Source organism: Sycon ciliatum, chromosome 6 (genome assembly GCF_964019385.1).
Source record: "Sycon ciliatum chromosome 6, ocSycCili1.1, whole genome shotgun sequence".
Taxonomy (NCBI): domain Eukaryota; kingdom Metazoa; phylum Porifera; class Calcarea; order Leucosolenida; family Sycettidae; genus Sycon; species Sycon ciliatum.
The window spans coordinates 10,774,161-10,798,943 of NC_088648.1; the positions used below are offsets into that span (position 1 = coordinate 10,774,161).

Genomic DNA, 24,783 nt, shown 5'->3' on the forward strand with positions numbered 1-24,783 from the left:
TCTTTGAGCATTGCGCAGTACGGCCGTTGCTTGTTGTTGGAATAAGAAAGCAGCACACACCTGCAACCAAGTGTCTGCCACAGCACAAACACGACGAGCACCACAACATGAGCGCGAGCACACCTCCACGCATGAAACACAGATCTGGAGCACCTAATATAAAACAGATAAAAAGAATACGAATGAGAGGACATGTAGTCGCTTCAAGAACAGAGACCGCCAGTACGGAAGCAAAGAGCAAACCCTACAGTCTAAATCAGCAACTCGCCAAATACATGTCACTGGCTGCAGCACACAACACTGAAAACACTGAACACAGAATACACCATGTCACCAAGATACACAGGAGGATAGTGTGAATCCTGCACAAGTACAGCTAGGAGCAGTGAAGCGGTTTGGCCAAGAATACACCGGTATTATTCGGTGGAGACCACGCGAAACACAAGTAAGTGTGCAGATATACATGGACATGTGCACCAGTCCATGCAGTTCTACTAACGAGTAAAGACACACAGACATAGCAGAACGCCAGCAGAGGCATACGCTACACTACAATGCAAGTTGGGACGTTGCGCAATGCAGTTCCATTCAACACACTCAGAAGTGTGGTCCTTGCAGACTTGGCCAGTTGGACGACCTCACCTACATCACACACTGAATACGCTGCATAGATGGTACGGTTATAGGCGCAGGGAATACATGTATCGACGATACTCAAAACATTCATCATGGGCAGTTCACCATGAGCGGCATCAGCACACCGACGTTTGACAGAACACACCAAACCATAGGCACAGAGGTATGTGCATGTGGTATGCAACACCCTAGTTGGAGCACAAAACCACTGATGCTTCATCGAGGTTTTGCAATCCGCCCACGCAGGACCTGCAAACACGCATGCCAAAACAGGTTGTCAGCTGATAGGCGAGCTGGCACAGGGCATGCACTAGAGGACTTTGTTGCTGCAATGAACACTATGCTTGTCATGTGACTATCACCATGGTCATGGTTGCAGTCAGGACAGCATCACCCACATCGTAAATGTGTGCATGTGTGTGTTACAGTGTATGTGAGTGTAGGTGTGTGATGTATCAACATCATAGTCAGAGGGCAGAGTCCGGGATGCTGTGTATCCTGATTGGCGTTGATATGGAGACAGGAACACATCTTGTCTGATCACTTGCATGACTGTACAAGTAGCTTACAAGCGATCACCTTATTGTAGGCACTATTCATCCTGTTCAGCGTCAGTGTCACTCAATTGGACAATGTAATCAAACTCGGCTTTCGTCACTGGCTGTACGCTAAGCCGGGCACTGCAGAAGAGTGCGAGCTTGCAAAGGGGACCACCGGATGAAGAATGCTTCTGAAAGGTTGCCTTCAGCTCGCTGAGCGGCACGAACCGCTTCAGCTTGCGCACCAGCTGCACGTCAACCATGAACCATTTCGGTGCGTCTTTCTTGCTCTTGGGATCGTAGTGAATGTCCTTGCGATCGAACTGTGTATGGTCTGTATAGCCCTCCTTCACAACTCGCACTATACCTGCTATTCCAGGCACCTTGCAGTTACTGTGATAGAAGAACCCCAGCTCTCCCACTCTCATGCGATCACGCATGAAATTCCTGGCTTGGTAGTTACGAACTCCATCCCAGCAAGCCGTCTGATCTGCTTCTTCGGCTAAATCGTCTATGCCAAACTTCACGTCCACACCATTCTCCACTCTGCTTTCCGGCTCAGATTTGAAAAGCCAGCACTGCTCGCCATTGCTGCCACTTGCTACTGCGGACACTGCAGCGCTGCTTTGTGGATTCTTGTCCTTTGCAAGTGCTACAGCGTCGTCATCTTTTTCTTCGGATTTCTTTCCTCGCTTCGGCGGAGGATCTGATTCTTGGGAGGCTTTCCTTTTCGTAGCTTGGGTTTTCGCCCTTGTTTTCGGCATACTAGATGAAGCAATAACACGGTGAGCTTGACCTATTGCTATTTGAGAACTGACAATAGAAAAATAGTTGCGAGAAATCAGTCTCATCTTTTCAAACTGATTCTTTCTTCGAGGCTGGTTCTGTTATTTCAATATTTTGCACTAGTCACGTGTACAAGCACAAGTGTACTGTTTCCATGGTGTTTGGCGCGATTCTTCGATTTTGATAAAGTATAGAACCCGGGAAATGCCTTGCTTGTGCATGTGGAACCTGCTTGCTCGTAGATCTACCCACCAAACCTAACCTGCTTTGTACAAGATTTGTTCGTCGAGTTCTGTGTTTGTTTCGAATTTCTCTTGACAATTTGGGTGAGCTTGGACCTGGATAAAATTAATGATAATCCACTAAGCGGAGTATATCCTCACCTGTTCGTGACTTCTTCAACGGGACTGGTCACTAGGCCGGTAAGGAAGTACTTTGTATGTAACCTGGTGAAAAGTTTTGTTTTAGTGATGTTACTACAGTCATGTATTGCTATGCATTCACTGTGTTGATTTTGAAGTCCTTCACTGGTTGTAGTGTGCCTGAATTGTGATTCGTGACCTTCTTGCACAATTTGTATGTTCTTGACGATTTCAGAGTCTTCAGCATTCCCCGTTTGTTCAGAGCCACGTAGAACAATGTCCGGAGAACTCGAAACAACCGATTTGGATTTGAGTGAATTTCATGCTGACAACTCTGGGAAGTTGCGTTTGGATTGGCCAATTCCTGAAGTTACGAAGAATGAGCCATGCTGCCTTGGTATCGATGAAGCTGGTAGAGGACCAGTGTTGGGTAAGGAACTTTGGAATTATTGCATGACTGCTGTTCAAATTCACTGCTGTTTATTTGTTTGATTTAAATTGGTAAAAATTAATGATAGACGTCTTTTCTACCATTTTTATATCGTCATACAAATGGAATTACCTGTACATGTATAATTTTAGTCCAGATCGCAACATGTCGTTACAAACTTGTCTGTCCAAAAAGGTATTGTTCGTAGAGGCAACACGAAATAAGGGAAACTTGTACATGTACTTGAACTTTCTGTTTATATATACATGTACCGCACATTTTGTTTTTGTCAATTATCCTGCATACGCTGCTAACATTACACGTTAGACCTACCAGAAATTTAAACTGGAACCATGCATGCATACGTAGGTGTGGGGCAAAGATCAAAAGTTCAGGGGGTCAGGTGGGATGCAATGTGCCCACACCCTAGAAGAAACCTACTCCCTAACTTCCCAAGGATCTTCAGAGAGTTGGCCTGTCCCGATATTGAACCAACATGTGAAGTGGCCCCCATTCCGATTGCACATCTAGGTACGAGTCTTGGCCAGCATATCTGACGGATCCTGAATCACTGTTGTCCTCGGACTAGTACACATGTGTGTGCTAGGGTTCTATGGGTGTGTGTCGGTGCACCTGCACGTGATGATGTTTTGATGGCGTTGCACTGTTTATTTGTGCGTATACAGGACCTATGGTATACGGTACGGCCTTCTGTCCAGTGTCTATGAACGAGCGACTGGCCGAAATGGGATTTGCCGGTAAGAGACGGTAGTTGTACAGTTCATTTGAATGTCCTTCAGCAATGCACCATGACTCCTAAGATGATGACATCATCATACATCATCATGCAGTCATACATCATCATCATACATCATCATGCATCATCATGCAGTCATACATCATCATACATCATCATACATCATCATACATCATCATGCAGTCATACATCATCATGCAGTCATACATCATCATACATCATCATGCAGTCATACATCATCATCATGCAGTCATACATCATCATGACATATGTTATGTATTACAGGGTGCTGCTGCTGCACATGCATATCAGGCAGTCATAGCATCTAGGGAGACCTTGTTTGGGCCCAGTCACACAGACACCTGACAGTGGCTGAATCGCTGATGCAACTGGCAACTTTGGAATGTGGAAATATGACCTCGGCAGCGGAAATTCCAGTCCGCTGCCTCCACTGTTTTTGGAGCAGAGCCTACACTTCTCGGGTTCAGCTCCAGTAGAAGGCACCTCGCTACAACCAATTTGTTTGCGTACGATTCAAGAGGCCATGCAATAATAATAAGATGTGCTATATGCGTCCCAAGTTGCCGCACTCCCATACTTTCAACTTGCTCTCTCTATCTATAATGTGTGTGGGGGCCCTTATGAAAGTGTGACTATTTTCAAGAGACTACGACTTGGTTCTTGGTACGGTGGGTTTATAGGCTACTTGCACATTTGCAAGTCTGCCGATTTCATTTGTACATTTATCCTATTATGGGAGGTTTTTGGTTTTGCCTTCCCTTGATACTGGAAACACCTTTGTGTGGTCTGTGTTTGTGTGTACATGTGTGTGTGTGTGTGTGTGTGTGTGTGTGTGTGTGTGTGTGTGTGTGTGTGTGTGTGCCAGCTAGTTTGGTTGGTGGCTACACTTATGCCTGATTGTGTCAGGCGCGTACGCAGGGTCACCTCAAGGGGGGTTTCCAACCGAATTACGAACAATGTGTTTTTTTTTAAATTTCAAAATTATGCATTGTTCGCGTTCCTTGGATCATAACTTCAGTTCTACTCACTCAATCTTCATAATCGTGGGCTTCCTAAAAGTGGAATGGTATCCGCGAGAGGAAGAGAATGAGGTCGCACATGACACGGCTGCTCGCGTGCTGTCAGATTACAATATGGCGGCGTTCAACGTGGTTTTCCCGGAATATTTTGTAAAACAAACGATATTATATATTTTGGTCAAATTATGTAAAACCCCTGTGGTGTCCCTAGATAAACCGGCTTCGGGGTCGATTTGGAACAAAAAAAAAACTCTCAACTCTGAGACTGTGTCGACTTTCGACATATCGAGTCGACGATCAAGGAAGGAGAATGATAAAAAATAACAGCAAGTAGTTGACGAATATTCTACACTGCCTTACCGAAGTGAGTCTAGCTTCCTGGTGGTGTTTCCTCCTCTGCCTTTCTCTTCCTAGCCGTCGGGAGAAGCGTGCTGGCTTCCTTCGTAGTCGTCAGAAGGTGTTGCTGGGCCACCGTTTTCAATCGTGAAAGTGGGCGATCTCCTCAATCTCCTCCCTGCATGCCGTCATGAAATCGGTGTTCTTCTGGAGCCTCGCAATGTCGTCGTTGCTGATTTGATTGCAGTGCGAAAAATCAGCTCAACAAGAGGCGTATCCCGTCATCAGGCCTTCATACCGTTTCGAGATGTCTTGAGCGTTCTGCAGCAGTTCAGGACAGCGAGTCTGGACAACAGGAACATGGGCACTTGTTATTGCAGTGACAACAGTGGGCTGCAATGCTCGATGCACATGATTTCCAACGAAGGAACCACTGTGGTATACTTGGCGTTTGATGAGGTGGTCTTGAAGGACGGGTTCGACTGAGGAATAGCATGGCCCTTCAAAACCCTTACTGCCAGTGACCTTCTGGATGTCATTCAGCAGCCTGGTGTGCTTGGTGCTGTGCAGGTCGTGTGTTTGTACAGCTGTCTGGTGGAGCTGCTGCAATTCTGCAACTACTCCCACGACATCCTGGTCCACGTGTTGCTGCGCATGAAGTGCAACGAATTGCAACTGCTGCTGAATTGTGTGTTTCTGCACAGCGGCATCGTTCATGGCCAACTCTACAGACCGCACTTCAGCATGGAGCTGGCAAAGTTTCGAAAATGCGGCCGGGTCACTATCAATGGCAGCACACTTAGCAGCAATCTGGGTGTCGAGCTCACGGATCTCTTTCAACATGGCATCGAACATCCACTTGAAAATTCCAAGATCCAAGTGCAGAATCGGTATGATCGCATTGCTGATCGGTACTGGCAGAATGCAGTGGCGGATGACGTTGTTGAAATGCTTTGCATGTGAAAGCCTCGAGCCAGCTTCAACATACTTGGCATGGTCATGCGCGAGGGTCTGGAGTGAGCGCGGCCGCTTGTCCTCGCTACATCTCTCCTCTTGGCAACGAGCCATGTCCGTCTTCAGACAATGGCAGTGGAGACATGGACGCAGACCGCCTGCTCCAGAGAGACCATAGTTGACCGTTTGGAATTCATAGTCTCCAAACAAGAAGACGCGTATCTGTTTCCCCTCCCAGTGGGTCAGCTGCAGCTGCTCCAGTTGGGGGCGGTACTGCCCAAGCGCTGTCTCCAGGTTTGCTGCACTGTCCTTCTCGTTGAAGATGTGCACTGGGATCGTGTTCCTCGTGGCATTCGGGTTGTCAGTATTTGCAATCTGCATACTCAATTTGAAACTTCCGCCACCGTGGTCGCCACCGACTTTTAACCATATCTCAGATGCGGGGATAGCTCCAGAATGCCATGATAGCCGATCACTCTCCTTCAGGACATCCAGAAAGTGAAGAACAACGCTGATCAAGTCAGGGAAGAATACAGCTGCTGCCATTGACATCTCTCCATCCTTTTGGGCGAAGGGTAGGTCAAGCGCTGTATACTTTGGCAGTGTCCTAGCTACGAACTCGCGCACGTGCTGTTCCGATTCTAGGGTGATACCCATCACCTTCAGCCACTGCCTCAGTTTTCGCAGCTTTGCCCAGGGGAGCTGCAGATCAGCTTTAATAGCCAAAGCCGTTCCAGGAGCTGGCGTGCTGCTGCATAGTCCAGCATCTTGGAGGAGCTGCTCCTGTGCAGATAGCGAAAGGCGCTTCAGTCCAGCAATCATCTGAACACGTGCGCCGTCAGAGCCACCGCATACCGATTCTGCAATGCGGGTGAGTTCAGCCTCTCGCCGACGGAGTGTCGAGGCCGATGCCTCAGTGGAGGGTACGCTACCTTCTGGTGTCAACTGGTACACTTGGGGTTTGCCTCTTCCTCCATCTCCTGTCTTCACTTCTAATCTCCCTTCCTCAACGCGTGCCGTGACTAGACGAGCAGTCAGATTAGTGGCAATGTTTCCTTTCAGTTTTGAAGGTGATGCCGTCAAGACGTCGGCTACGGCGGATGATGGACGAACTGACCGGACAGGTTTCATGCGTGTGTTCTGCGGATTGAATGCACACTCTTGAACATGCTCCTGCAAGAACAATATGGACAGACCCCATTGCTTTGTTGGTGTAAGTTTCTACTTTGTGTAACCGTGTGATGCTAGTACTTCATGTGGTACATGGCATAGCTTTTCACTGCAATCAGCGACTTGAATAGAGGAACAAACTGTTTATTATGCAGCTCACTCAGCTAGATTAATGCAACTCATTGCCATACACAATAACTTAGCATAGTAATTAGTGTAACTGCTGCCTACCTGTAGTCTGTGAAGAGACACAACGTCAGGGCAGCCCTTGAGAGATGGCTCATAGTGATCACATCGAATGGATATATTGTTGGCTGATTTGCTTAGCGCTTTGCCCGGGTGGCGTAGCCGTGATGCCATCAGCTGCTCATGGCACGATTTGCAGACACTGTTGCGTTCCAGCCACTCGCACATGCAGTCCACGCAGAACAAATCCCCACAGCATGGCGTTTCTATTGCACCATCGACAGCATGCTTGCATATTTCACAGATGTGCACTGCATTCTTGTCAATGAATCGATCTGGAGTGAGTGCTGTACTTGCACGGTGGTGTGGGCATGCTCGTTTCTTTATTTCATCTCTCTACTTCCCTGCTAGTATCTTCTTTACTGTGGGTGGTTGTGGATATTGCGGCTGCACCACGCAGGCACACAGACGGCTTCTTGATAGTATCTTGAATCCCTCGTTTCTTTGCGGTGTGTTTATTGCAAAACGTGCAGTCCACACGCTTGTGGGTTTCCCATTGCACTGGTGGGCCACAACCACCACCACAGTGCTCTGCTTTCTGTGCTGCTCTTTCCAAAGCACGTGCGCAAGTCGCACAAATGTAGCGTGGGTGGATATCTGGCTTATCCAAGGTGATGTCGATGTTATGAATTTTTTTCAGTGTGGCACCATATTTGTCTACACTGTAGCGTGTTTTTTGCTTGAAGGAGGAAAATCTTCTGCCTCCAATACGGCAGACCTCCTGAAGAAACGCCACATGCTCCTCCATTTCCAACGACCACTGTACAGTAGCACAGAACGAGTACGACTCAGCAGTGATAGTGGGAAATTACTAGGTATGTGAAATTCAAAAATTCAAAAAACGTGAATACGTTCGTCGCACGTATTTCGTATTCCACGCACGTATTGGCACGAAATTTCTTCTGTGGGTCCTATAAACACTTACCTATACGACACCAAATCGAACGAAGCGGTACCCAAATCGAACAAGGGTATACAAGGGGGTTTAATCAAGGCAGTTTTCAAAGTCGGCAAGCTACGAAGGAGAAAAACTCTGGGCCATCAACGCAAGGAAGACGAAGAAACATCCGTTGTGTGTGGTATCCTTTTGAAGCTGAACTCGAGTGGAATCTGAAAATCGTTAGGTCAAGGCGATCCTGGCCATAACAAAGCGATAACAGGCCGAATTCAACCACGGTGTCGTACGTTCGTACGGAAATACAACTATAAATTGTTGAATTTTATGCCCTTTGGCGACGCCATATTAGATGGTTCAAATTCGCGTAAAAAAACAGCCGTGATGATAGCGACCATGATAGCCAGGACATTGCAGGCGGGTAGCACCGCTGGTGGAGGTGGTCCGGGTGCATGGGGGTCGGGAGTGTCCCCGGGAATTTTTTTAACTAGGGTGCAAAATCCTGCATTCTGGGCACTTTTGGCATTGATCCGGCCACAGCCGGACCAGCTGCTATGCTGCTGCACTATACCTGTATCCAGCGCTAGCTATAGTAGACATGGTTAGCATTTTACCGTTCACGCTATTTCGACGGTCGGCCTGCACCGTTTTTTTGTGTGTGTAGACATGGCATTTTACAGATCCAACGGTACTCGAACCCCAAACCCAAAATACCGTCTGTTTGGTGCCGTTTCGACGATAGAAAGCTCTTTTTAGTGGGAGAACGAAACGGTAAGATTCTAACTAGGGTTACCTCACACGTCTATCGTTGCGTCAGGAGTCAGAAGCCGAACTGCTAACCGTGTCTCGAAAACACATCAAAAACAGTAGACTCGCCCTCTACACGCCGACCGTCGAAATAGCGTGAACGATAAAATGCTAACCATGTCTAGTATAGAGTGCAGCAACGGTGCAAAAATGCCGCAAAGGCCCAAACGCATCCTGCTCCAGCGATTTCGTTTTTCTCGATCGCAGAGTTTCGAGTTTTGAGAATATCACAAGTGAAGCCCCTGCAAATTTGAGCAAGTCAATGTGACGAATAGTCTCAAATTCTTGATACTCAAGTCGCACTGCGCGCTTTGGAAATTGCCGGGATCGCGGCTCAACTTACGAATGCTATATCTCAAGAACTATTGCTCGCAGCGCTTCGCGAACTGTTTCTACCGACAGCTGAGAGTTTTCTATTCGACCTGGATATTTGGATCGTTGGAAATGAGCCAGATTTGACTGAGTTACGATCTGTTGAAGTTTGCATTCTTGTCAGATCAATCGCACGCCCTACCAAAATGTGCCCAAAAATGTTGCTCGTTTGGAACATTTGGGGGGGGGGGGGGTTCCGGGCAACGGGAACCCCTCCCCCCCCCCCCCCCCCCCCTGCGTACGCGCCTGTGTGTTGGGTCTGTTGCCAACGGGCTCGGCTACTTGAAGGTGTAATGTTGTACCTGCCACCTTTGTTGGTTCCAGGGTTCATATACTTTCTATTTGAAGTATACATACCTGTTAACCATGGACTGCTTCCGGCTAGATTAACTCTTGTGTAATCAATTGTGCTAGTGAAGCTTATATCAGATCCACTCTGATTTAGCCACCCACACTAGTAGCAAGTATTACCGTCACTGGGGGCAGGGGTAACTGCAGTTGGATCCCTGGACGGATACCCTGATGCCGTCAATCCTTTTTCTGCACCTTGTCCTCACCCACTTACTGAGGTGTGGTGAGCCCATAAGTGGGATCATTTTCAAGTCCACCCAGAGTTTTTGGGATTTCAGGGGGTGTCGGCTGTTGGGCGGTTCAATAGCCAATTGAGTCATCTTTCCAAGATTCCTTTTGAGTCTCTCTCCCCTCTCCCGGGGAGACCCACGTGACCAGTTTTGGCAGTGAGCAACACGTACAAGTGTGTGTGTGTGTGCATGTGCGTGTGTGTGCGTGCGCGCGTGTGTGTGTACGTACATATGTGTGTGTGTGTGTGTGTACGTACATGTGCTTATCACGCTTCTCAGACTCCAAGACGCTGAAGGAAGAGGAACGAGAGACTTTGCTGACATCTATCTGTGAAGCAACGGACATGCTGAGCTGGGCTACGGAGATCATCTCACCAAACTACATCAGTACACAGATGCTCAAACGGTGAGATGTGTACATTGATAGATCTTCTCTCCTATGGCTAGTGTGCTGTCCTGGCATGCCTGTCTCACTTTGGTGTGCAGGAATCCCCAACTCTATTCCACTTGAGGAAATAGGGAGGTTTAGTTCCCACGTAACGGAAACGCGTACGTGGGTGATCCACGTAAAGTGGATGAAGGGCACCCACGTTGCAATGTTGTGTTTAGTCACACGGAACAAACAAAAGCATGAAGCGAAAGGCCCAAACCTGGTCAAAGACGAAGCTACCCGGGCCTAAGAAGCTCATCGAATATTTTGATTTCGTGCTTCGGAAACTTCTTCAGCTGAGCACCCTCACAGCTTGCACAATGCGCTCCATTCTGATTTTCACCCACGTTCTGGCGGAACGTGGGTGAACCTCCATACACGGTATGTCGTGAATCAGAAAACGTCTGTACGTGGGTCACTGAGTATCACGTGGTACACACACGTAAAGTACCCACGGATTACGTGGGACTAAACCTCCCTATTGTGTGTTGCTCCCTACCTGGGAGCTCGCGCTTTTCTGCCGACTTGACTGACTCACGACTTTCCATCCAGAGTACACGAGAAGTCCACCGAACCTTCCACTCGGCAAACCTGCAAGAAAGCACCACTCCCTGCTCAATACACAGCGTTTCGGGGAATGTACCCCTCAGCAGTTGAGCTTGAGTAGACCAATGACATTAGCGCTCTTTTCTTCGACTTCTACGAAGTCATTGTGTTAGGCTGTAACTTAGATTTGTGGCATTGGTACGATAATGGGGCGGTGGTGCATGGAGCTGTCGTGTTTGAGATTTGAGTGAGGCTTTCCTTTATCCAACACTACCTTTGTTGCACAGTGTACAGTCTACTGCCAGTAAGTCAGACAGCACTCTCACAATAAAGTCACAGCAACACACTCGCGATAAATTGAGCACCTTTGCAGACGGAACAGCATGTCTTGTGTTCAGTGTGCAAACCATATCTCTACTTGGTCCGACTTATTAAAATGTGCGTTTCGCTTCGAACGTCAACCAAACAAATTCAAATAATCTCAGGACGGAATAAACTTTATAGCTACCTAACACTATCCTTCAGTTGTCAATTTGTGATGTTGAAGAAGAAATGGCTCCAACTCCAACGGAGGCAGCGGCTCGGGATCCAAGTCGACTCGAGCATTTTGCGTCCAAATTTTGCCGTCAGAGGACTCCTGTTGCTTCTCGCGCAACACAGAGAAGGCCTGGTGCTGAAATCAACACCCCGCTGCGATGGGGGATTGTCACGGAGTACCAGAACCTCCAGGGCGATCGTTCTCGAGTGCCTCCTGGCGGATTGAAATCGCTGCAATCGCTGTTTCCTTGACAGAATTTCAGCAAACGCGTCATCCAGAAACTCGTGCAGAAAGCACCAGCATCGCTCCGTCCAGTTTGCTGATCTCTCTCGCAGTCGTTCACGTTGTGGCGGCAGACGAATCAAGATCACAGAAGTGATCGTCGACCGCGTCGAGAAGTTGATCGAAATAAATAACCGGCCTTGAGGTCGACTTTCAGGCGACAACCTGGCTGGAAAACTGAAGCGCAGAAAGGGTGAATTATCCGGCGGATACGGTGCGGAGTCCTCGGAGCCGCGATCGCGATGCGACACAAGATCGCCAGTCTCCGGGGCCAGTGGATTCGTGAAACAGGCAGGGAAGAGCACGCATGGTCTGACTGCATGACATGTCGACACAGATCAGACTCAGTAGACCTACGCGCGCGGTACACGGTGGTCAGAAGTGATTTTTTATGCGCGGTGGTTTACTTGTTAGCCTCATTTGAAGGTGTCGTGGGAGCTTCAGGCGAAAACACCTACAGCCACCACTCTGGTAGTCGTACTGCACGAGGAGGAGGCGAAGTCGATCGTGTAAATCGTGCCTATGGAGTGAAAAAATCAAAGAAGCGCAGTGTAGCTTGGAGGAGATGAAAAAAATGTCGACGTTTTACAGGTTGACGCACTTGCAGATGCGCCCTGAGACACCAGCAGCGATGAAAACTAGAAGGTCAGGCCAAGAAACGACACAGTAGTTATCTATCTACCGTCTCTTGGTTGATTTTTTAGTACAGGTGCTCCTTTGTACAAATGCTTGAGTTTTGAAGTGAAGCGCACATTTTAAAAAGTCGGACCAAGTACATCACGCACTCGCGGTAACTCTGACAACACCTACCCCATGGGCGGGAAAGTGTTCTTAGTATCCAAGGTACAGTCAGTATCGCCTATAGCGTTGGTGTTTGATTTTGAGCATTTTATCACTATAAGCGATATATTACTATGCTCGATACTGCATGCAATGTATGCGAGTGTGGTGTCAAACGACTCAGGGCGCTGTGCACATACGCACTGCATAGCTGGCTACAGCTCCTGACACATGACATGAGCATTTCCTCGCGATGGAGGCATATTTGGCAGCTTGTACAAGCAGAACTCACCAAACAACACTGGACAAGTAAGTTCTTCACGAAGAAGTAACACGTACCCTGTTCTCCTCTGACACCACTTGATTTTACATCAATCACTATAACCGATGCAAAAATAATGTTATAAAGGTCTTTTGAAATATGAATTTTGATCACTATAGGCGATATATTACTATAGACGATTACCCTGGAATAATACCATTATTACTATACGCAATAACTGTGTATACTTAGTGATGGCAAATGAAAATGAATTTGAGAAATTGATCACTATAGCCGGTATAGGCGATACTGACTGTACTTCTTGTCCAAACATACTTCTGTATGGATCACTAGATAGTAGATTCAGTACACCTGTGCCCTGGACAATGACCGTACTAAACAAGAGTATGTGGCTTATCGGTGTACGTACCAAGTGAGTTCCACTGTACAAGCCACTAGAACTGAAGTATCCGTGATCATCAACATGACAATCAGCTCGCACATAACCTACATGTACACCACTTGCAAACGTTGAAGCCGCTCACATGTGATATGGTCGTGCGAGAGATGCAAACAAAGCAAAGAAAGGCGCGCGCATACGTACTAAAGGCTGCTGAGCTATGCCTCTGCCAGACGTACTGCGGCGTTATGTGACATGAACAGCATGTTGCAAATCTCAGGAGTGTACTGCACACTGTAGGCATCTGTGCAGTGGTGCTATCCGCGTGATGTGTATGTGTGTGTGTGTGTGTGTGTGTGTGTGTGTGTGTGTGTGTGTGTGTGTGTGTGTGTGTGTGTGTGTGTGTGTGTGTGTGTGTGTGTGTGTGTGTGTGTGTGTGTGTGTGTGTGTGTGTGTAAACACTGTAGCCTGTTTTGAGAGCGTTCGAAGCAATTGAACATGTGCAATGGATCAAATGAGATACGTGAGCTCTAGATCAAGTACACTATCCTCATCCTCCTCTTCCTCATCCACCTCATCCTCTTTCTCTCCCTCTTCCACACAATTCAAAATGAAGTCACAAGGTACGCCAAGGCAGCTGCTGGATTGCAGTACATCCAGTCGCACCCCATTCTTTGCCCCTTGAAGTTAAGTGTAAAAGGGCGCCACTTTTATTCAGGGAGACACGGTATTCTCACAAGCTGAACTTCCCGGATGAAATTGATTATCGCACCACAGCTCAAAATGAGTCAGTCAAGGAGCGTCCGTCAGTCAGCGAGCAATCACAAAATAGTGTGACCTCCAATGTAGGGAGCAACTTCTTTAACTATTACCGCCCTAATCCAAACATCCTAGGTCGGAAGGATTGCAATGCAAGAGAAGGTGAGATCACAAGGGATTCAATATCTAAAAGGATCCTCATGCAATGGAAAGAGTTCAGAACGTGTGCTGGTCCCAAAGCAGGATACAACGACGCTGACATTATGCTAGTCCCAAAGCAGGATGCACCGACGCTGACATTATGCATAAGAGAGCAGATCACAGGTACATTACTGTCATAACAGTCTTTGTGCTATACATGCTGAAAAAGCAGAATGCAATTGAAGTAGTACAGTCATGTACTTGTAGTGACATCATCAGAACACAGTCAGCAGAACAGTGCAGTAGAACTGAACATAACACAGTCATCAGAACAGTGCAGTAGAACTGAACAGAACACAGTCAGCAGAACAGTGAAGTAGAACTGAACATATCACGAGGCTGCAGAACAGTGCTGTAGAATCGAACATAACACGAGGCTGCAGAACAGTGCAGTAGAACTGAACATAACACGAGGCTGCAGAACAGTGCAGTAGAGCTGAACATAACACGGGGCTGCAGAACAGTGCAGTAGAACTGAACATAACACGAGGCTGCAGAACAGTGCAGTAGAACTGAACATAACACGAGGCTGCAGAACAGTGCAGTAGAGCTGAACATAACACGAGGCTGCAGAACAGTGCAGTAGAACTGAACATAACACGAGGCTGCAGAACAATGAAGTAGAACTGAACATAACACGAGGCTGTAGAACAGTGCAGTAGAACTGAACATAACACGAGGCTGCAGAACAGTGCAGTAGAACTGAACATAACACGAGGCTGCAGAACAGTCCAGTAGAACTGAACATAACACGAGGCTGCAGAACAGTGCAGTAGAACTGAACATAACACGAGGCTGCAGAACAGTGCAGTAGAACTGAACATAACACGAGGCTGCAGAACAGTGAAGTAGAACTGAACATAACACGAGGCTGTAGAACAGTGCTGTAGAACTGAACATAACACGAGGCTGCAGAACGGTGCAGCAGAACTGAACATAACACGAGGCTGCAGTAGTAAACAAGGCAAAAGCTAAAACAACACACTGTCGCCTATTACATGCGCACAATGGGTTTCATGAGCACACAACACAATGCTAGGTGACCGCTGAAAACCTCCAGTGTACAATATCCAAATCTTGGGCAAAACAGTGCAAGTACATATGGCAGGAGTGCAAACACATGTGACAGCAGTGCACGTGGTAAAAAGTCGATAAAAGAACAAAAACCTGTTTGTCATGGTCCAGGCACCAGAGTACATACAAGAGTAGACAAAGAGCAAGGACTGGGAGTACCAGTTCCACTACCTGAGACTGTGAGAGAGAAGGGAAAATTACGCCATAATAATTCTATAGGTTATAAGTTTATCAAAATTAAGTACATGTACATGTAGGCCTGGTTAAGAGTCACTTTGGATACAAAATGTAATACAAACAAAAGAGTTGGAATTTGTGAGAACCTCTCAAACTAATTCTACACTCTAGGATCGTGCACGATGATTCCAAGTTCACAAAATAGTAACTTCGTCTCCACTGCAAAGCAGGCTGATGTAGAGGTAGAGTTCACCTGTCACGTTGGTCAGTGTCTCGGTTGCTCCGGTACGCTCATGATGACCGACTAACGTGTGATTGTCACAATCCAATGCCATGCGAATGATATCACCGGCTCTCCATGGTTGACCCAGTGCACTGCCTGTCCAGTTACCAGAATCACTTGTGGTGTGGCTGTACCATCCAAACGATGTGGTAATTCCTCTTTGATATGTGTCTAGTCGTGGACTCTGGGCATTACACAAGAATAACATGTGCTTAACGTTACCAGCAGTGATGCGATCAAGACGGAGGGATATCTCGTGTTTGCCGCTACCCCATTTCCTCACGCCACATACTGACCTCCAGTTCCCGGTAGAAGTCGCTCCACGAGTAACCGTACGGTTGTTGTTTGACAGTGCAAGATCAGCATGGCATTGGTTGGGATCAAACTGTGGTCGCGGATCCACGATGGTAACCATTGCAGGACTTCCAGCTACATGGTGATCTCCAATCATGGCTGATACCTGCACTGAACCCTTCTTTCCGGTCGTCTTGTACGTTGCAATCATGTTAGTGCCTTCATTAGGACTACTGTCGGGCATCAGCATAGGCTGAATGGTGTCGGTGGTGTTGTCCGCAGATGTTACTTCAACGTGAACACCAGACAAATGTGCCTCCGTCACAGCCAGACTATCACCGTGGGCGTTCCTCGGCTCAATGATCACGGTAAGGTCGTCTCCCTCCTCAACACTGGCTGCAGTAGTCATGCTACTCTTCTCCGATGACAGCATACCAATGTCACTCACCACACCAGTTCTGGCAATGGCTGCAGTCAGCTCCTCAACGTGGTATGGTGAAAACGATAGAGTTCCCGGAGCAAACACAGTCACATCTCTCTCGGACGCACTCACAGCATTCTTCGCTGCGTCCTCCAGCCATCTACTCATCTTCAAGAAATTCACATCCTCATTGCAGTTCTCTGCCAGATGTTGAACTTTCTTGCTATACGAGGCACCAGCAAGTACCTGCCGCTTCTGCTCTTCAAGGGGAAGAAGATGTGACAACTGCAGTCGATCCACCTCATCCAGAAGCTCCTGTTGACGTTTTTCAATCGATTTCTTCAGCCCACCAAGAACATCGTTGATACGAGAGGACACAGTTTCTGTTTCATCCCGGAGTCCACTCAGTGCCGCTTCAGACTTCTTGATCGACTCGTCAAAAACACTGCCACTTCCACATGATGTGTTAGTCAGCTTGGATTTCAAGGACTGGCGAATGCTAGAAGATGCATCAGTGACAGTCTGCACATTGTGAGCAGCATGATCACCACTGCTTACACATTGCTTACACACTAGCTGCTCACAACTCAAGCAATACGAACACTGTACAAACGAGGGGTGGAATGAGCATTTGTGCTGGCTGGCTAATGTTCTATCACCTGTATGTTCCACGGCCTCACTGAGTGGCACAACCTTGTGCTTGTAAGTCCGGCGAGATGCAGGATGTGCTTCGGCATGCATGGCACAGAGACTGTCACCGCAGTCCATACAAACAGCCACTGCTCTAGTATCCTCAGCACATTCATCACACAACTTTCTGGACTGTGTGCTAGCAGTAGCCTCATTTCCATCACTGGAAACATCACTATTTGGCAGGTACTGCAGCAAGGGAACACCTCTCTGTGGTGCTGGAGTGGTTGTTCCACATTCAGGACAACCCACAGAGCCCTTGCCACTGATGTATTTTTCCAAACACTCCACACACAATGCGTGCAAACACTTCAACAGTTTGCCATGCTTACTACTACTTCTACAGGATCCACACTCTGGTCTGGACATGGCTGATGAAACAGTTAGGCTACCCCCAAGACAAAGTTCCCAAATCTAAAACACCGACTGTGCACCAGAAAGACTTTCTAAAAGAAACAAAAAATCCGAACAGGAAAACCAGGCACAAAATGCATGCAGTGTGTGTCAGAGACATGCCTTGCTTGTCCCACAGACAGCTCAACACCCCGATTTCTGCTGCACACGGAGCTTTGCCCACAAACTTCTGTCATCAGATTCGAGCTTGTCATGTGATGTGACAGGTTAGTTACCCATACTTGTGAGCATGGGGCATGGCACACCACACACTCTACACACATTGTACTTGTGAGCATGGGGCATGGCACACCACACACTCTACACACATTGTACTTGTGAGCATGGGGCATGGCACACCACACACTCTACACACATTATACTTGTGAGCATGGGGCATGGCACACCACACACTCTACACACATTGTACTTGTGAGCATGGGGCATGGCACACCACACACTCTACACACACTGTAGGATGGGTGGATGAGGTTGATCAAATATTTCTAGTATACCAGTGTTGTCTCCTTCAATTGTGGTATAGTCTGATGTCATGCATGCATGCATGTGTTGTTGTTGTTGTTGTTGTTGTTGTTGTTAGCATGGGTGTCAACTGTCAACACATGCACAGTACCATGCCACACCAATAGCATTAGTCACCACGTCGCACACTCAACTTTCACAAGGACAATTTGTCAGGGAACACTGGGGCAACGGGGAAAAACTATCAAGCGTGATATCGAGTACTCGATAATAATTTATTTATTTTCAAGACGAAGTACAGTTGCCATACTGACTGAAATTAAAAAGAAAGAACACCAACAAAAGTCATTATTTTTGGTGAAGGTAGTTTTCTCAACTTTTCTGACCGCTACTTTGGTCTTCATTCACTTGGTGTTTTCATCAACATGACAATATCAAGACATTGGCAATGGACTATCTTTGGTGCTTACTGACTTGCCAGTTTGAGCACTCTGGCAAGGTACATTCGGGCCTGGTTTAAATCTGGCTTTGGAAAATTGGTATCAGGTTCGGCCTCATTTTCTCTGTGCTGCGCTGATGAGTCCACAAAGGACGAAACAGTTCTGTCCGCAGATTTAGTGCCTGCCATATACAGTGGACGTGTAACTGTGGCTGCTGAATGTCAGCTTGAATGCTGTGTAGTGAAGTTAGCAATGCTCACGAGTCTCTCTGCCACTATAATGGCTGGTGGATTTCTACAGTCCATTCATAAAAAAAGATGTTATCCTAGCTGTTGGCCGTAAACGGGTCAAATTTGAGTTTTTCACAATTTTCTTTGGCAATCCCCCGTGGAATGCTCTTCCAATTATATTTCTGAAGTCTATTTCTCCAAAAAGCAAGCCATAACAAGAATAGGATTTCGACCGGGTTTTGCCCCGAAGCACTTATTTTGGGAAAAACCATGAAATTCCAGGCCGTTCACTCTACTTGCAGAACAGTACATTGTGCGGTTCGAACCCCAGTTGAGGTACCTTTTTGGACCCTGTTTCAAATTTCAAATCTCGCAGCACTGCACCGTCGTGTATGACAAAATCACAAAAAAGTCACCCAATACGGGAGCTAGCCAGAGATAGTGCTCATCCTTTTCTGAATGGACTGTAAATCATCACTCTGCTATTGCTGAGTGCTGTAGTACATGGCATGTAGTTGTCACTGTTGTACTGTGTGTTTTTCTCGCCATGATGCCATGAGCGCGGACAATTCCTGCCCTCTCGCTTGGCAGACTGCCTTAGCTCCTGTAGAGTGATGAAGATGGTGTCAATTCTCATCACCAGCCAGCCATTCAAAGTGATGATGGATGTGGGTATGGCTAGTCTGATATAGCTGTTACCAGTTACCACTCAATGTCTTTTTCTCTGTACATGCTTTTGTGCATTGTTGTCAGGTCCAAGTGCAGTTTGAATGTTATTTCGCATACGTCAGCAATTGGCCTGATCCAGTATGCTATTGATCAAGGTGTTCATGTGTCAGAGGTAAGCTTCCCTTTCTAGGGAGAGTGGTGCTTGTCAGTCAGTTCATTTGCTCTCCATTTGCAGCACCAGTGTTTGCTGGAAGGGAGAAGGTGGGGGTGGGGTGTGTGCATTGTACATGTACATGTATGTCCAATGTGCATTTCTACATTGACTGATGTAAAGTATGGGCCCGCGTGTGATTGGGAGTCAGTTTTAACGTTTCTTGGACCAGCACCATTCGGTTCAACGTCCAGAAGTCCGTGCTTGCGTAGGAACAACGTGATCTTTCCTGTGAAATTTCCTGCAAATCCCGATCAGAATCTAGTAGAGTGCAGTTGTCCAATGTGGGTGGAAGCGCGTGACATTGTTTGGGAATGTAGCACGAGCGGAACATTGTAGCTTTCTTGGACCAAATACCATTCGACTCGGCACCCAGACCACTACAAGCGGTAAATTTTGTTTATGCTGTACTTCCCCTTTCAATTCGCTGAACAAGATTTCTTGTTTATATCTGAACGTCTGAAATTGTCCAGCAGCTGAAAATACCGTTTAACACGTCATATACATGTACAGGCCATCGAGAGACAGACAGACAGACAGACAGACAGACAGACAGACAGACAGACAGACAGAGGGAGAGAGGGAGGGAGGGAGAGGGGGAGGGAGAGAGAAGCTTCTGTGTAAAAGTGCCCTGGGTAGAGCATTCTTTTCTCTTTGCATAGGATGGCATAATCACTGCAAAAAGGATATGTAGGGTCGTCAAAAAACTTAATATAAGTATTTGTTGAGGACCCTACATCTTCTCCAATCATGTGACCTTTGGAATAGAGCACGTCGACTATGTAGTACAGATCTTTTTGTCCCCTGGAGGTACGTATTACTGAAGTTTCACTGTAACGGAATTCTACTGTGTCGTCAACATGAATAGATCATACACCGTGTATGCGTGTTTTGACTTTGTACTTTGCAGGTGTATGTGGATACTGTTGGACCACCTGCCAAGTACCAGGATATGCTGAGTGCCAAGTTTCCGGGTGTCAACATCACCGTGTCCGCCAAGGCTGATGCCAAGTTTCCCATCGTCTCTGCTGCCAGTATTTGTGCAAAGGTCGTGCGTGATCGCGTTCTCAAGTCGTGGAAGTTTAACGAAATGCCAACGTTCTCAACGGCTAACTATGGCTCTGGGTACCCTGCAGGTTGGTTGGCTCTAAGCTTGTGTTGTTGTTGCTGTTGTGGCGGTGGTGGTGCTGCTGCTGCTGCTGCTGTTGATATGGTGGTGGTGGTGGTGTGTGTGTGCGTGTGTGTTCATGAATAGCCATTGCATACATGTATATACAATACTGTTAGTGTAATGCAGTGTAACCGGTGCTATTATTGTTGCCGTCGTGCAACTGAGTGGCTGCATGGCTCCGCACATCGGTCCTCTCCTGTACTGTCACTGGACTGTGCGAGAGTACTACATGGTGATCCTCTCTCTCTCTCTCTCTCTCTCTCTCTCTCTCTCTCTCTCTCTCTCTCTCTCTCTCTCTCTCTCTCTCTCTCTCTCTCTCTCTCTCTCTCTCTCTCTCTCTCTCTCTCTCTCTCTCTCTCTCTCTCTCTCTCTCTCTCTCTCTCTCTCTCTCTCTCTCTCTCTCTCTCTCTCTCTCTCTCTCTTGCCCTTGTTTCTGAAGCCTGTAGTAGACAGGCAGGGTGTGCTAATTTCAGAAATTTTCGGTGCTCAATATTTTCGGTATGAGGGCAAAAGGCCAGGTTAGGCGAACGGAAGTTTTAGGTACCTAGAAGCAGTTCCCTATTGGATTATGTGTATTACTGGTTGTTGGGTGTTTTGAAATTAATTTTAGGTATGAAACAGCTGCACCGAAAGTATCGAAAATGTGTGAAATTACAGTAAGCTGTAACTTAGCTTTTCTATTGCTATGTGGAAAGAGATATCTGCTGTCGCCACCCCGCTACTACTGTGTATGTAGTACCGGGTGCGGCTTTCTGTGCATTACAGTTAGCAGTTAGCCTGATGGTGATAGTGTGCCAAGATGCACACACCAAGTCTAATTAACCGCGGTGTTGATGTTGCCGGTGTGTTCCAGATCCAAACACTAAGGACTGGCTGGTGAAGTGCATTGAGCCGACGTTTGGCTTCACTCAGTTTATACGCTTCAGCTGGTCCACCTGCGATAATCTGCTGGACGCCAGGGCGGCCGCCGTCACATGGTTAGCGAGCTCTCGTGTTCGTTTTCGTGCCATGATATTCCTTTCTGCTAGCTAGGTATCTGTTGGTGTTGATATTGCTGCCTGTTGTATTTAGTATACAGTTCACATACAGTGAAACCTGTCAAGGTGACCACCTGGATAAGGTGACCACCTGGATAAGGTGACCACCTGGATAAGGTGACCACCTGTCAAGGTGACCACCTGTCCTAGAAGACCACTGAAACCAGGAGCAAGAGATGCTATTTCCAGTCAAATGACCCTGGATAAAGAGACCACCTGGTAACAGAGACCACGTTTTGAAGGTCCCTTGAGCGGTCGTCTTCGACAGGTTCCACTGTACTTACGTACACACATTCCTTGCTACTGCTGTCTGCAATAATCTATGTGGCTGCAAAGTGCTTGAACCAGGAGTTCGTGAAACCCGGATTGTGCAGCTTGTGGCTTTATGGATGCGCGTAAGCAGCGGGAAGTGGCGTAGTGCGTACAGCTGAGCTGCAGTTGTGCAGCAGGAGATCTGCTTGAATCCTGCTGGTATGCACTATATCGCTAAAACAATGTAACCCAGGATTCTCAACGTGACAGCAACCCATCTGAGCTGCGCACTCTGGGTTTCGTGTACTCTTCAAACTGCATGTAGACAGCAGTGTGGCCAGTTGTTCTCACACAGAATGCAGGACGTTGTAGAGTTAGGGACCATGTTCAAGTTTTGGTGACCGTTGTTTCTGTCTGCCTGTGCGTCTTGTTTCAGGGAGGATGATGATGATGATGAGCAGGATGAGAGCAAGGCCAGAGCGGCCAAGAAGACCAAAAAGCTGACGCAGTTTTTCGCTCCGCAAGCTGGTGCCGCCAAGAAGCCGAAACCTCATCGGTTCTTTGACGAGCGTCACCTGCAGCCAGTGTCTTCATTCTAACCAGCGAGAGGTGCTAGTCCCCTGTGCATTCAGTCTCTGGAGTAAGACTTGTTCATGATATGCTGGACGCTCTGCGGGATGATGCAGTGTTGGTCTTTCTTGTTATTGGTAAGAGCTGATATGCATTGAGTTCTGTTGCTCCATCTTTACCTGTAATTACTGGGAGTGGTCGCACATCGCACACTCCTACTTGTGCAACACGATGCGAGCAACGGCTACATCTGTACTCATATTGTTAGCTGCTTGCTGCTGCTGCAGTGTACACATGCACTGAGCTGTGCTGAGTGTGTGTGTGTGGACTGGAAGGCTTCGGAACTGCTCACGGTCACCATTGACATGCAATGAGTGCATGCTCAGCAGCTGCTCAAGTGTGCCCTGCTCTGTGTGCAGTGTACATACTACATACTCCATGCTCATGAGCTGCTACTCGCTTCCTGTTGCTACTCGTATTGTTAATTTGTTATTGTTGTTTTATTGGCCTGCTGGCTAGTCTGCAGCTGGCTGCATGTTTAGGTTTCTTATAATTATCACATTGGACCGATTGCATTCCTTGAGATTTGTTCGCATTCGTAATGTGTGGGGATAGCTAGTTAGTACGTGTAGTATCAAGAGTAGAATGATGAGCTCCTGTACTCTTGCTAGTGTCAAGAGTGCATGGCCAGGAGTGTGCAACTCCTACCTTGAGCTGCGATGGGCTCACCTGTGGGGAAATATTTTGTGTCATTTTTGGCAGGGGTACAGTCAACTTCGCTATTAACGACTGCGGATATATTGAGAACTCGCGAATAACGACAGACTTTCCATGCCCAGAGCAAAGTCCCATCCAACTGTAATACTGCTGAAGTACATGTAATGAGACTTCGGGTATAACGACACTTCGCGAATAAGGACCCTTTTTTGATGCCCCGCTGAGTACCGAGTGTCGTTAAAAGCGAAGTTGACTGTGTACTATAGAATATGGCCTTCCGCACTTGTCTTGTAGATGCTGTGTCAGTTCAGGCTGCATGGATCTACTGTGCGTTGTTGTTCTGCTTCGGCTACCGCAGCTCCCATATACTTTGCACTTTGATCTCTGGCTACGCACGTTGGCATCAGTGAGCCCAATGGGGCCCCACAACTCACACACACACACAAGACCGAGGTCATAAAAACCTTTACGGCATTCTGAGTGCACGGGATGCCATGCTGTGTTGTGGACGTGGACACTACCGTATGTTGCCTTGTATTATGATTGTTGAGCCCAGGAAGGATTTCATGTGCACATGCTGTGCCTACTATTCTATGTGGGCATTTTGTTGTAAGTAATTCGTATCCCTCCCTTCCATATGTTGTTTGCATGGTTGTTTTGCTGTTTGCATGGTTGTGTTGTTTGCATGGTTGTGCTGTTTGCATGGTTGTGTTGTTTGCATGGTTGTTTTGCTGTTTGCATGGTTGTGGTGTTGTTCAGATGTGTACCTCGCCCTGCATGCATCTCTTCATCCAGACGTTGGCTGTGACACTGCAGCATTGCACAGTGACGTGTGTTCTAGAGTTGTGCCATGCCGAAGCAGTGGCAACACTGGTGTGCGCCTGTAGAGTGTGAGTACAACTTATGCTGTCGTGTAATCAGCCCTTGCTAGTCCTGCACTTGATCAGCCAGGCCTAGCAATGCCCATGCCCATGCCCCCCCCCCCCATACCCCAATTCATTGGATTAGTGTGGATTTTCGAGCGACGGTCCACACTATGCAAATGCCCATGCAGTTGACGCTACACACATGTACCATACAGTGGACTAACACAGCCACCACACAGCCGCCGGTAGGTCTTCCTCAGTCCATATGGATTCCATGCAGAACTCTGTCATGAAAGAAATATGCAAGCAGAATTCTATCGTAAAATCTGGCGACAATAGCGGGACAATGGCGGGACAAGAACTCAGCCCGAAATTCTGCGCAAAATACAAAGATATACAGCGAGTATTCAAAAAGTTGGAGGGGGATGAAATGGGAAAGTCAGCTTGCGCCACAAATTAAATGAATTAATATTAGACAAAAACGTACCAAATAATGATATTAGTACGGCTAGCAGTAGCACACAATATAAGGATGTACCTCCTTGTAAGAAATACGGTGGGGTGAAGCAGAGCAATGGTGGTCAGTAGCCAGCTTGAAAACACACATGCTCGTGGTGCTAACAGCAACGACGGCAAACACTGCATTCGGTATGCGGCTTGCCGCCACCACATCCAGTCTAAAGCATGTGGTGGCAA

At 47.3% G+C, this 24,783-nt stretch overlaps 4 protein-coding genes across 5 annotated transcripts; 1 reads left to right on the forward strand and 3 right to left on the reverse strand.

The window, feature by feature from the left end:
* Positions 1-143: 143 nt before the first annotated feature.
* Positions 144-2,045, reverse strand: LOC135819356 (thymocyte nuclear protein 1-like). Its single transcript, XM_065332549.1, has one exon. The coding sequence runs from the start codon at positions 2,024-2,026 to the stop codon at positions 1,229-1,231; it is 798 nt and encodes a 265-aa protein (XP_065188621.1). The 5' UTR covers positions 2,027-2,045; the 3' UTR covers positions 144-1,228.
* A 135-nt stretch (positions 2,046-2,180) lies between these two features.
* Positions 2,181-23,087, forward strand: LOC135819360 (ribonuclease H2 subunit A-like). Of its 2 annotated transcripts, none has more exons than XM_065332553.1 (8): positions 2,181-2,383; positions 2,559-2,753; positions 3,440-3,511; positions 10,191-10,317; positions 19,348-19,435; positions 20,385-20,610; positions 21,499-21,622; positions 22,371-23,087. In XM_065332553.1, exons 2-8 carry the CDS (start codon positions 2,600-2,602, stop codon positions 22,531-22,533), a joined length of 954 nt encoding a protein of 317 aa, XP_065188625.1. In that variant the 5' UTR covers positions 2,181-2,383; positions 2,559-2,599; the 3' UTR covers positions 22,534-23,087. The 2 variants fall into 2 exon arrangements, with proteins under 2 accessions (XP_065188625.1, XP_065188624.1); XM_065332552.1 differs by having other exon boundaries at positions 2,182-2,379.
* Positions 5,091-7,583, reverse strand: LOC135819357 (uncharacterized). The gene is made up of 2 exons (XM_065332550.1): positions 7,242-7,583; positions 5,091-7,013 (listed from the first exon to the last, which is right to left on the reverse strand). Exons 1-2 carry the CDS (start codon positions 7,422-7,424, stop codon positions 5,148-5,150), a joined length of 2,049 nt encoding a protein of 682 aa, XP_065188622.1. The 5' UTR covers positions 7,425-7,583; the 3' UTR covers positions 5,091-5,147.
* LOC135819359 (E3 ubiquitin-protein ligase TRIM56-like) lies at positions 15,696-17,615 on the reverse strand. Its single transcript, XM_065332551.1, has 2 exons — positions 15,940-17,615; positions 15,696-15,827 (listed from the first exon to the last, which is right to left on the reverse strand). The coding sequence occupies exons 1-2, from the start codon at positions 17,415-17,417 to the stop codon at positions 15,815-15,817; spliced, it is 1,491 nt and encodes a 496-aa protein (XP_065188623.1). The 5' UTR covers positions 17,418-17,615; the 3' UTR covers positions 15,696-15,814.
* Positions 23,088-24,783: the final 1,696 nt, after the last annotated feature.

Bases quoted from the DNA above. Each gene is read 5' to 3' on its own strand.
- LOC135819356 (XM_065332549.1), bottom strand. From the start codon at position 2,026: ATGAGACTGATTTCTCGCAACTATTTTTCTATTGTCAGTTCTCAAATA.
- LOC135819360 (XM_065332553.1), top strand. From the start codon at position 2,600: ATGTCCGGAGAACTCGAAACAACCGATTTGGATTTGAGTGAATTTCAT. The intron at 2,754-3,439 runs GTAAGGAACTTT...GTGCGTATACAG, and splicing joins TGGTAGAGGACCAGTGTTGG to GACCTATGGTATACGGTACG. The intron at 10,318-19,347 runs GTGAGATGTGTA...CATTGTTGTCAG, and splicing joins AGTACACAGATGCTCAAACG to GTCCAAGTGCAGTTTGAATG.
- LOC135819357 (XM_065332550.1), bottom strand. From the start codon at position 7,424: ATGTGCGAGTGGCTGGAACGCAACAGTGTCTGCAAATCGTGCCATGAG. The intron at 7,014-7,241 runs GTAGGCAGCAGT...TTGTTCTTGCAG, and splicing joins TGTCTCTTCACAGACTACAG to GAGCATGTTCAAGAGTGTGC.
- LOC135819359 (XM_065332551.1), bottom strand. From the start codon at position 17,417: ATGTCCAGACCAGAGTGTGGATCCTGTAGAAGTAGTAGTAAGCATGGC.